General features: G+C 46.9%; 1 protein-coding gene across 4 annotated transcripts in view; it reads left to right on the top strand.

Annotated features, from left to right (window-relative positions):
- The window catches only part of PALB2 (partner and localizer of BRCA2), a 645,542-nt gene extending 641,608 nt beyond the window's left edge, over window positions 1-3,934 (top strand). For all 4 annotated transcript variants that reach the window (XR_011303236.1, XM_069647386.1, XM_069647387.1 and 1 more), the window contains one exon: window positions 2,081-3,934. Coding sequence is in view for 3 of the 4 variants with exons in the window: in XM_069647386.1 (XP_069503487.1) it covers window positions 2,081-2,297 (217 nt within the window). In the remaining variant the exon portion in view is untranslated. The remainder of the gene's footprint in view (window positions 1-2,080) is intronic.
- Window positions 3,935-12,463: the final 8,529 nt, after the last annotated feature.

Genomic DNA, 12,463 nt, shown 5'->3' with positions numbered 1-12,463 from the left:
TATAAATCATCTATGGATCTTTTCTGGGACTCGCACAAAGTTAACGAGACCAGAAAAAAACAAAAAGAAATTCCTGACAAAGGGCTCCTAACAACATTCTTGAGGACACGACTAAATCTCATGAAAACAAATGAAATATTGTACCGTCGAAATCAATCAAAAAGTGACAGTTGTCGATTCTGTGATAATCCAACATCTACTGAAACAGTGCGCCACCTTGTCACCCTCTGTCCAGGGACCAAACATCTTAGGCTTATTCACCACCAATTTTTCAGGCTTCAAGTATCAACATTATCTGAAGAAGCCTGGTGGTACCAGTCTATGAGCGGTGAGAATGTATCTTTGACCATAGCTACAGCTAAATTCCTTCGGGAACTCGACTTGGACTCAAAATATATTACACAAACAGGGAAATAAGAAACTTTAATTCTTCATTTACTCAGACAAGGAAGAGCCAAACATTGTAAAAATTGTCTACAGTAAAAAAAAAAAAAAACCTTATTCGGCGCCAGATGGATAAGGTCTTGGCCTTTAGGCCCACACCTATAGCTAGCTTTAAATATTAGTTGTTACTGATCGCAAGTTTGAAAATGTGTGTTATAGGGATGGCTGGGTTGGCGAGGCTATGGGAGATCAAGAGAGGAAAGCCCATTACAAATTCTTGCCTACAACCTAACCAGAATGAAAGCAATACATTTCCTTATTGATGAATTCAAGACCATTGAACCATCCTTCAGAGGCTGGGACTTTTCACAGCCATAGGGGACTGTGTCTAGTAAGAGTATCCCCTGTACCTATTAAACCATCCTGCTCCTTTCTAAGAGCTTTCCTTCAGTGACCATATATACTACTTTTTGGAGAGATAGGATACTCTGGGGAACACCCTTTAAACTCGTAGGTTGTGTGATCAAGTTCACTGCATGATCTTGTTGGTGGTCGGCGGGGTTTGCTGAGGGGCCCGGGTGTCAAAAATGCTACATAGTAGTTATGAAATATAACTTAGGACATTTAGAGCCTGATTCACAGAACATTTTCCTATGGGATTGTGCCATTATTAAACACTTCCATGAATCAGGCCCTTTATGACTGACGATAAATGTGTTGTATTAATTGCGCAACACTTAATATATTATTGTGGTTGACCTGTAATAATATTGACCTTGTAGACGACTGTGCCAAATAAATGACTCTAGCACTGTTGTCAAAACATGTAGGTCTTTGTATTAAAACTGATGAAATGTTGTTATAAATCGAGGCGGAGCATTGGATTGAATACCATATGTTATCTTTATTGAATATTGTTCTTCTTTGGCTTAAAACTTCTATTTTTGAATGCCTTGTTTTTGTACACTTTAGAAGAGGAATGTTTAGAACAAGAATAAATTAAATGTGTGAAGCTTTATGTATTTTTATTTGTCTTAGTCACTTCATATTATATGTTGCATCTGTAAATTAACAATTTGAGATTAAATTATAAAATTGATATTTTTCTATAACCATGTCCTTCTAATCGCGATTTAGTAGTGCTATGTCTGTCTGAACATAGGTAAAAATGTATTTTAACAAGTAAATGTTAGGAACACTTTTTCTTTTCTAAAAAAAATGTCAACCACCTGACCGTAACCGTTTCTGGACCCTACACATGGGACCCCCTAAGAAGGGTTTCCCTTGCACAAATGCCTTGCATAACACTCATGGGCTCAGGTTTCTGTTTTTGATCTTTTTTGTACTCCTTTCTTTGAGGATCAAAAATGAGCTTGATGACTCATGAGCCTAAAGGAAAAGGGCTGGCAGCTAAAGACTAGGAATGAAAGAGTGACCTTGTGCTTTTTTCAATAGATTTGTGAACCATAACCATCGGGATTATCGGGAATATCTCTGGAGTTTAACCACTGTATTGAATTGTTCTGCGGGAGGGTGTTTTGCTTGTAAATTCACTGCTTCTCTCTAGCTCTGCCTACTTTGTACCATTAAAGGGAAATCTGTGTTCATTACTTCTCTTGTAAACCCCTGATTGATTTTTTGTGGATGGTGATCACTTCACAGCAATTTACTGAGAATTATTTTGTACTGATTTCAGGTACCTCGAAGGAGATTTGAAAGATGGTACAGCTGTTGTCGTTTTGACAACTGGAAGCCTAGCACTCTGGGATGTACATCTGGGTCACTGCACTGCTCTGCTCCCACCTGGCTCCCGTGGGGACTGGAGTTTGGCTCGGTGGGGCATTATGGACTCTCATCTGCTAGCTGGTCAGAAAGATGGCAGCGTTTGTGTATACAAGTACTCTGAAACATGAACCGAGAAGAAGTGAATTATGGACTTTCTCTGCTTTGCTAAACACTTTTCTACTTAAAGATACAAGTTTAATGCAGTTTTTGTTGACCACATTTACGTCGGGTGTTTATTTGTTGCACTGACTTTGTTCACACTGCTCGTTCTTCAATCACTGACTCGTGAATCCAGCAACCTGCTACTTACCTTTTCATTTCCCTTCTCCATCTACACATTCCAAACACCTGTGATGTCCTTGGTGGGAAGAGAAGAGCATATAGTGCTTCATTCGTATTTTAACTATTGTACCAGTTTTCTCCTAAAATGTAATTTTCCACATGGAGGAATCTCAAAGGCTACTTCATTTGAGATGGCAGCTGAGAAATCTGCCAACCTTGTGCCTGCCATTTTCTACCCCTCCAAGCCTGATCCAGTGCATCTTCAGATACCTGAGCCACTAAATATATGCTTCAATTAAAGTATAGGTTTAAACTAAATCAGAGTGCTGGGGTAGCTGTAAGCTGCTCTTCATTCCATTCAAAGAGATCCTTTACAATGAGAATGGACGAGGGACCTTTAGGGCATTTTCCGGCTCTTCAGTCTTTATTTGGTAAATACCTGGGAGACAAGATTTTAATATGACACTGTTTGGGGAATGTTCTACTGTGCAGAATGACATCAGACATTTTACAATAGTAATGTGGTCTAATTTTCACTTATTTGCGCTTCTGTGTATAGTGTGTTCTACAGTTTTGAAGAATCCAGTAGTACATGTGTGTTTCTTTGAAGATGGTTACATCACTTTTGTGCAATAGTTGTACGTTTATTGCTGTTTGTGAAAGACGGTCTAATGTACAAAATGTTTTTTTTATAAATTTCATGACAAGAATTCTTGCATGTGTTACTTTAGTTAACATCTGTACTACATAAATAATAACTTTCTGCTGGATAGTGTCACAAAATGGTGGTTACTGTGGAAGGCAGGCAGACAGGCTTGGAAAATTGACACTCCTGGATGGCCAGCATATGTAACAGCAGAAATGGATAAATGGCAAACGTTTAATTAATCATAATTACTGGCAAATGCTCTGCACAGCTACCATGTCACATTTCTTTTAACCTGGTCTGCCATTGCAGGAAGGGAAAATCCATATGCAAAGCAGTCTTGATACCAATAGACAATTGGGAAAACCAGACTGAACTGCTAGGTCACGTTGTTTCTGCAGAGGAGCACAAGTAACCCTTGACATGTTTCAGACGTGTTGAGCATCATGAGTGAAGTAAGCTTAGCAATTCTAGGTAAGAGAACTTGGGCCCCATACCTGAGCATTCCCGTTGGACATAAGGCGATTTAACATAACCCAATATAACCACTGGCAATTCCTTTGTATGTTGTAGCCAGCACTGCCATTACAGAAGTGTGTAAAACGTATGTAAATCAGTCTAGGTCACGCCCTGAAACCTATATGGAATTGCTTGTGTTCACATACATGGGGACATGATAAAGTGGTTCGAGCTGGACTACCCCAGTTGGCTACATGACCGAAGTTGATAGCTTTTTGTATGGCTGAGCCCCTTCTGTAATGGCACAGTTGGGCTAACAATTCAATGATAGGTACCCAGGCCTATGGCCAATGGTAACGATTAAACACTTTGCATTTATCACTTTTGGTGTTTGTTAGGAGTCTTCCTAAAGGAGGGTAAACTCAGAAGGGGGTCCCTTCCTCATCTGCAGTGAGCGTTTTTTTTGGTGTCTTTTTAGACGGAGATCTTCTAGCTGATGGCACATCTGAGTCCAATTGTGACGGGGTCTACGTTGTGGCCCTGACAAGGAGACGGAGGGAACCCAGCCCAACAAGGGTGCCTGAGTGCAGGCAGGCCCCCTCCCCATCACTTCTTACCTGTGGTGATGGTGCCCTCCAGGCCGCCAAAGCAGAGAAGCAACCAGGAGATACATGCTTTCCAATGTCGAAGATTGAGGCGGCATCCCTCTGTGCTGCGAACACAAGAAGACGGGTTAGTTAAGGATGCAGACCTGCAGCAGGGGGAGCGGCGATCAGGACAGCAACGATTGCCCAGAGAGGAAAGGGTAATTAACCCACTATCTCACCAGAGATGGTTACTAAGGGTGAAACCGAAACCGCCCTATAAATCCGGGTCCCACTAAACCACCATGGAGTTTTGATAGGGGAAAAAGCCTTGAAAAAACAGTTGGCATTTTGAAAAGGAGCATGGATTACTAGCCCTTTTAATCCCTTCTATGGCCATTCTCTGTCACATCCCCAGGAGCCAGGTAAGTGATTGGGCAGAGTGAGTATCCAATCCTGCGAGTGGGGGATATTTGTTTGTGTGTGTGTGTGTATGTGTGTGTGTGTGTGTGTTGGAGTGTGGAGGATATTGTTAAGAAGGGGGTCTGTGGAGTGTTTATTTAAGAGAGAGGAGAGTGTGAGTAGTAGAGTAGGAGTAGGCATAGCAGAGTAGTGGTAGTTGGGAGTATGATTAGTAGGGAGCAGATGTAGTGGTAGTGAGAGGGGTATGCAGGGCACCATATCCCGGAGTGTCCCTGAGGGTCTGACCAGGAGCTAGTTAGGGGGGAGCAGGGCACGATATGCCTGAGAGTTTAGAGAGAGGAAGATGGAGAAGGGTAGGGGTAGTAGCGGACGGTGGAATAACTATTGAAAGAGACTGGGAGAGGAACAATGAGTGGGCGTGAGGGAGTAGATATTGGTATAGAGTAAAACAGAGCTTGGAATCAGATGAACAGTAAGGAGTAGGGAAGGAAGTAAGATCAAAGGGTGGAGGTGGAAGCGCAGAGTGAGCGACTGGAGGGTCAGTAGGGGAGGGGGAGGAGGCTGATTTAAAAGGGATCAGGAACAGGTACGAGAGTATATGCGTGACTATGGGCGACTGAAGACACCACTCATTACTCTCTGAGAATACTAAGCGGTAATAGGCAAGGGAGAGTTCGAAGATCCCTAGGGAGCCAGACATCCGGCGTCCTAGGGAAAACACCTGACGTGTAAAGAGAAGAAAAGACAGATAGGGGTTACTGATTCTCACCTCCCTAACCCTAACACCCCATTAGGGATGTCTGGGTTAGGGAGGTGAGAATCAAGACCAGGGCAGTTGAGAGAAAAGGGTCAGCCCTGGCGCCAATCCCACAAAGACCCCAGTAGTCCCGAAGATCTTTGAGATTAAAAGCCGTACTGACCACTTTTATTTCAATAAACACCCTTGGGACTTTCTTTAAGAGTCGGCGTGATTCTTTGTGGCTGGTCACCCTGTCACACCAATCATAACATTTGTGTCATTGTTGGCACTTCTCCCAGTGCCAATGCCAGTAGATGTAAAAAGTAGGTTGCCATATGGCTAAAAGCCCAAACTCCCATTTTGGTTCAAGATTTATAACTAGGATTCTAAAATCTGAGCTCTGGACAGTTCTAGCTGCCCTTTTCACAGACCCACAGCTGTGGGCCGGGCCTGTGCGGGCCTCGTGGCATCTTTAGCAAGTATCAGCTGACAGAAAGACGCAGGCTCGTGGATGCTGCCACACCATCTCAGTCTCAGACTGCAGTCCCTTGAAAGAAACAGGAGCCCGTTCCTCATGACAGAAGACCATAATGTAGGCATCAGGAAGCCAAGTGGCTGGAGGAGATGCACTGTCTGAATCCAAGATGCTGGGTGGCTATGATATCTTGGTGCATCGATTCACAGCATTCAGCTGCACAACCTGGAACTCCTGGGGAAATTGTAGTCTTGCCCAGTCTGCACCAGCCGCGGAGCCTGCCCTAAGTACACAGCTGCTACGCAGCTCACATTTATCCAACCAATCGCAAATTATGTGAGGGTATAAAGAAAAGATGAATCAAGTGAGAAGTTTGGGAATTAGGAGTTAGAGGCAGTAGGTGCAGGAGAGCCTAAGTGTGCAGAGTAAAGCATGGGGAGCTGAAAGGAGGTGGAGATTTGACGCAGGGAGAGAGTAGAGAAAGAAAGAGTGGCAAGAAGGTGTGAAGGAAAAGGAGAGAGAATGGAGAAGAGCCGCAAGAGATAGTATAAATCAGCCGAGGAGGAGAAGGCCAAAGAGTGGAGACGGAAAGAGGAGAAACAACATGTGACAAGAAAAGAAGGAGAAACGTTAGACGAGGAACATCATCAGAGGAGTCCCTGAAGGGAAGAAGGAGGTGAAACAAATAGAAAAAGAGAGAGAAGCAGACTGAGAAGGAATATCAGTGGAAAGTGAATGGGGAGGAAGTGTTGAGTGTTGAAGAGAAAGTAGAGGGTGAAATGGAGAGATGTAGATGGGCCAAGACCCGGAGGAGAGATAAATAGTAAACCCAAGGAGGAAGACGAGGACAACAAAGTAATTCGCAACCTGTGGAGGGGAAGTTGGAATTACCCTGGAATCCAACTAGCTCTGCCGTGCCAATGCCCAAACCCTACAAAAGTCCTAATGGTACCAGTTGGAAGTGCTTGTTCAGTAAGGTCAACTCTAGCCTCCATGCACAGTGATAGAGCCCTGGCCTAGTGGGTAAAAGCACCCTCTGTTATATTTCTTGGTTCAATCCACAGAGAAGGTTCTATACAGAAAAGGAAGATTCTAATCCAGGGCAGCCGAGTCATTCCAGGGTACCTGTCTACCCTCCATCTCCCTGTCAACTGCCTTCCTGCCCGAGTCGGAAATTGGGGTTTTTGTCTTGGCTGTGGACGAAGGACCAGCAGACGAGCCATACAGGAAGAAGGTGAAGAAACCACGGATAGCCGAACCCTAGAATCCCAGCCTTGATGAAAAGCCAAACACAACCCAGGATTCCAGAGTTCTCTTCTGGTTAGATGTGCTGTTGACCGCATTTCTGCTGCACCACAGCAGAGTCCACAGACCCAGGAAATAAAGGAGGAATCTAAGCTTCTGAGACCTTTCCCAGCTCTTCACCAAAGTACAAATGAAACTTTGGAATCAGGAGAAGGAGGAAGCCAGATCTGAGACTCACGCTATGTCCTTGGAGCCGCTCATGAAAGAATCTGTATTTGGCCAGCTGAAGGTAATTGGTGAACTGAATTTCTGTGGTAGTCCAACCCTTTTTGGCCCCAAAACCTCTCCCTGCTGTCCTTTAGAAATACTGCAATAGGGAACATCTAGTGGACTCCTTTACCAACTGTGAATGAGTGGCAGAAACAGCAAAATTGGAGAAGCACTAGCAATGATTTATCATGTCTCTGCTGACTGGCGAACTCCAGCAGGCTAGCAAATCTTTAATCCTGATGGAGATGCTGTTTATGAAGTCTTAAAGCATGTTATCCTGGAGAGGCCAGGTTACACTCCCGAATTTCATCATCAGAAATTATGGCATCTTCATCTACAGCCACTAGAAACGCCATGAAAACTCTTACACAAGATTCAGAGTTTGCTTAATGGATGGTTCAAAGGGATAACAGTAACTGAAGGAAAACGTCATAAAAACAACTTTATAACACCTTGCCCCCTTATCTCCAGAGAGCTGTACGTCAATAACATGACCCTATGGTAGAGGAGGCTATCCAAATGGCTGTCGGGCACCATTCTGGTCCAACTCTATCCAAAGCCCCAGTATAAAGGGGAACAAGCCTGGACTCGTGTAAGGAGAATAGGCAGCTTCAATTGTGATCCCTTTACAAATCGGAGTGCCAATACAGAACAGTGGGCATCTGTAAACCTGACCTACGACCTGGAGAAATCAGGAAGCAACAAAGCAGACGATTGACACCTTGGATGTGGCAGAAAGACCAGCACTCAGGGCTGTGCCTTTGGGAGGCTGGCCTGCCCTAAAAAAAGCTCATTAAGAGCCCATGGACACTAGCTAAGATATATACTTAATACTTAAAACATATATAAAGAATAATAGCAAAATAACAGAAATGTAACCCTTTTGCACATATATAAATAAATGTCAATTCAGTTTCAGCCCAAATTATGTATTATATATTATGGTTACCCTCCTCAGGGAAATTTTCTCAACAGCATAGTTCAATATAGAATATAGTCCGATAATTTCAGTACATCAATCCGTTGAAGTTTTTAGGTTTTACCCTAATAGACATTGTTATTAAGAAGTCGATCGGCATGTAACCACACTCTATATAAAGACAAATGGAGACTGGGATTGAGAGTATTTAAACACACTACCAGAACCCCTTATCCCCAAGTTGATTTACATATTCTACAGAAGCGATCTTTGTTGGATATTGAACGCTCAACGCCAATGGCAGCTAGTAGTGGTAGATGGTTAATGCACATGAGAAGTAAAAAGCATCTTAAATTTACAGATGGGCATAAGTTGAAATATTTCTGGGCCTTTCTATAGGTATATAGCATGTGAGTGACAAAGCCAAAGCTTTTGAGATTCTCTAAATGAGCAAAATTGTTCTGCCAATCCCATAAATCCAAACGACATCGTAATTGGTGTTTCTGATGTCCAAAGTTGTCCACCCACTTTGGGGACCATTCTATTGCTTTAAATAACGCAGCCATATCAGCTGCAAATTTGATTTGTTTATTACTCCAGATTTCTTCCTCAATACATTTCAGTAAGGGATTCGCAAAAATATTGCAGATTTTAACATATAATTCGGCCCTTTTTTTCAATACCACAGATTTCACAGATAAAATCCCCAACTCTAATCTCAGAATGGCTGTCATGATGCCTACCCCCGGAGCACCAGGACAGGCCCAGCACCCCCGGGAGCAGGCATCATGCCCTCGGGTAAAAGCCCAGCGGCGCCTAATAGGGGCTCTTTGGACTCTGTCCTGGCGCCTTTGGCGCCAGGCTCATGTTGGACATCAGTCCTGGTGCCATAGGCGCCAGGCTCATAAAAGAGGGTGTTTGGTGCACTTACCTGACGCAGACCATGCTGCATGAAGCCTCAAGCCAAATGAGGCTTAGGAGGGACTATTTTATCAAAGGAACTATTTTACTTGGGTGGGGACCGTGGAAGAATACTTACCCGGAACTTCTTCCAAGGCTATTTAAACCACGCCCGGACTGCCACACGTGCTTCGCGTTGCTCTGCATCTAGCAGCTGAACGCTCACCGTGCCTGCTCCTGCATCTTGCCTCCAGCCACGCCCGCCTCGATCTTGGGATACCTGAAAGGAAGGAAGGGAAGAGAAAAGGTGAAAACCAAGAACTTAATCTAACTTCCTACCTGTGTCCGGAACCATCACGCCAGCGATCCTGAAGATATACATTCTTTAAAAGCATCACGCTACTTGTTGCAGCGCCGCGCATCACTCACCTGCCTCGTGGGCTCTTCACTATCCACCGCGACCTTCTGGGCTTTCCGCCACATCTCTGCACCTGCAGGGGAGAAGAAGAGACAAAAGGTGAGCAGGAGGAACAAATGAGGAAAGCCTGATTTTCCGTCACAAGACTTACCTGGCCATATTTGACGGAACCATTCCTCATTTCGGGTCGGCGCCACTTCTTGGCCTGGTACCGCACCCCGGCCCCTAAGGGAAAAAAGAAAGACATTACTAGAGGGATTCAAAGACATTTAAAGGGATCATTTTATCACAAACTCACCTGAGTTTATCTCCGGCAATATCCCTCGAAGCATCACTTCCACTCTGCACCTGGAAATAAGGACAGATCGCAGGTTAAGAAAAGCAAACAAAGAAAAGACTCTACTCTGGAACTTTTTAAACTGCATACTTACGGCATTTCGCCTTCCGAAACCAGTGAAGTAACTGGTCAAATACGCGCCCCTGTACCAGAAGCAGGATGGAGAGCTCATCCATTCAAACATTAAGGTGAGCCTTGATTGGGGATTTCGGAGGTGGTCAGAGAAGAGCAAAAGGGAGGTGGGAAGCAATCACAATACTCTGCAGACAGTTAATACCCTTTCGAGGGGATTGGGTCCTCCGACGTATTCCATATCTATGACAGTAATCACCACAGCTGTGCTGCTTCGGAAACTTTTTCGGCGTCTGCGTCCTGCGTCGATGACGTCGATGCGCCGCCGTCGAGGACCTCCTCCGACGTCCGACGTCATCCGATGTGATAAGTAGGACGCACGACGCCAGTAGCCTCAGTTCCGTTTTTTCCGCGAACGTGTTGCTTCGTGTTTCTCGGTTCTAGCCTCGACTCTTTGGAGTTCTGTTCTTTCTGGTTCTTCGAGCCTGTTCGTTTGTGAATATTCCTTCGCAGCGATGTCTTCCACTTCGTCTTCAACCCCGCGTCCGGGCTTCAAGAAGTGCGGGGTGTGTGGGTCCAAGATGTCGGTGACTGACTCGCACGACGCCTGCCTCTGGTGCCTCGGGGAGGCCCACGACACGGATGACTGTGTCGACTGCCTGTCGCTCACTTCCAAGGCCTTACGCGAACGTAAGAAGAAATTGTCGGTAGGTCGGGTGTCCAAGCCCCGGAAGTCGAAGTCGGCGGGGCTTTCGACGGATGATTCGAGGGGTGACTCTCCGCGTCATCGTCGGAGGTCTCGTCGGTCTTCTTCTAGGAGTCGGTCTCGCCACTCCTCTGCCTCTTCGAGGCGTTCTCGGAAGCGCCGTCACCGGTCGCCTTCCAGGTCCTCTTCCGAGGACTCTGCCCGGCACGTCGGTTATCCCACCAGCCGTGCGACGCCGGAGGAATGGGCTTCCTTCGGGAAGAAAATGTTGGCGATTCTTGAGTCGCAGGGTACTCAACCGTCCGCGCCCCCGAGTGGGGTCGGCCGTGTGAGGTCGAGAGACGCCGCTCGCAAGAGTGGTCGGCACGAGTCACGGGAGAGGTCCCGTTCGGACAAGGAGGCTCGTTCTCGCCGTACCCGTTCCAGGTCCCGGTCCTCGACGCGATCGAGACCGTGTGCACCTGTGATGTCTTCGAGGAAGACATCGACGTCTGAGGCGTCGAGGGCGTCGACAGGCTTTCTCGAAGCTCCGGCTCCGAGGAAGTCGTCGAAGCCGTCGACGTTCAGGTCGTCGAGAGACACGCTCGGGGCTCCGGCTTCGAGGGCTGTGTCGACGCCGCCGATATTGGAGGCGCTGCATCTGACGTCGACGCCGATTTCCTCGGCGCCGTTGCCGGTTTTCTCGACGGCGGCGCCGATTCGCTCGACGCCTTTCGTGTCGGAGGTGCCCCGTGTCTCGGGTGTACCCCCTAGGAAGGCTCTGGTTAAAAGCAGGCACTCTCAGGTGCCTTTCCACCACTTGGATTATATTTCGGAGGCGGATGAGGATTCGGTTGGCCTGGTTCCTGATCAGGTGCCGGATGACATTGTCTCGGGCCATGGTCAATTTGACGATTTGAGGCAGTCGCTGCATGATGCTAGTGGTCTGGACACCTCTCCGGAGGTGGAATTTGGTCGGCCTGAGCCTGGCTCCCATGCCGATTCCTCATACCGGCGCCTTATGGCTAGGGTGTCTGAGTATCTGGGATGGTCTGCTCCCCCGGGGGAGTTTGTGCAGGATGATCTGACGGACATCCTTGATGTTGGTCCCCCATCTGACCCGGTTCTGCCATTCCATATGGCTTTACAGCGTAGGGTGGCGGCGGCTTGGACTGCTCCGGAGAGTCTCCCGGCAGTGGGCAGATCCTTGTCGCGGAAATACCGTCCAGCCAGTGGCGACCCCTGCTACTTGACCAGGCACCCCACTCCGGAAAGTTTGGTGGTGCAGGCGGCCACGGCCCCGGCAAAGCAGGCGTCGTACCCTACCATCCCTCCTGATAGGGACGACAAACGTTTTGATGGCTGGGCGAAGAAGGTGTTTTCTTCTGGTGGTATGGCGCTTCAGGCGGCCAACTCCATTTGTGCCTTGTCACGTTTCACGCACACTCTGTGGAACTGTGTTGCGTTAGCGGCTGAACATATTCCCGAAGGGGACGAACGGGTTGGTTTCCTTGCTTTGGTCCAGGATGGTAAGGATGCCATGTGTGAGTCCGTTCAGTCGGGTTTGGACTTAGCTGAATGCGTCAGTAGGTCCATGGCGGCGAGCACCGTGATACGCAGGTTTGCGTGGTTGCGGAAGTCGGGGTTTGCTCCTGATGTGCAGTCCCGGCTCCTCAACATGCCCTTTGATGGTGAACATCTTTTTGGCAGCAAGGCTGACGAGAGCCTTGAGAGGTTGCAGACCTCAAAAGCTGCAGCGAAGTCGTTGGGCGCTGCAGTTCGCCAACCTCCGCCTTTTCGTCCTAGGGGACAGCAGTGGAGGGGTGGCTCCTTTCGCTAT

This window comes from Ambystoma mexicanum, chromosome 2q (genome assembly GCF_040938575.1).
Source record: "Ambystoma mexicanum isolate Mex_15411 chromosome 2q, UKY_AmexF1_1, whole genome shotgun sequence".
In the NCBI taxonomy this organism is placed as follows: Eukaryota; Metazoa; Chordata; class Amphibia; order Caudata; family Ambystomatidae; genus Ambystoma; species Ambystoma mexicanum.
The sequence above is the reverse complement of the archived record's forward strand: the minus strand, read 5'-3'. Positions and strand labels throughout refer to the sequence as shown.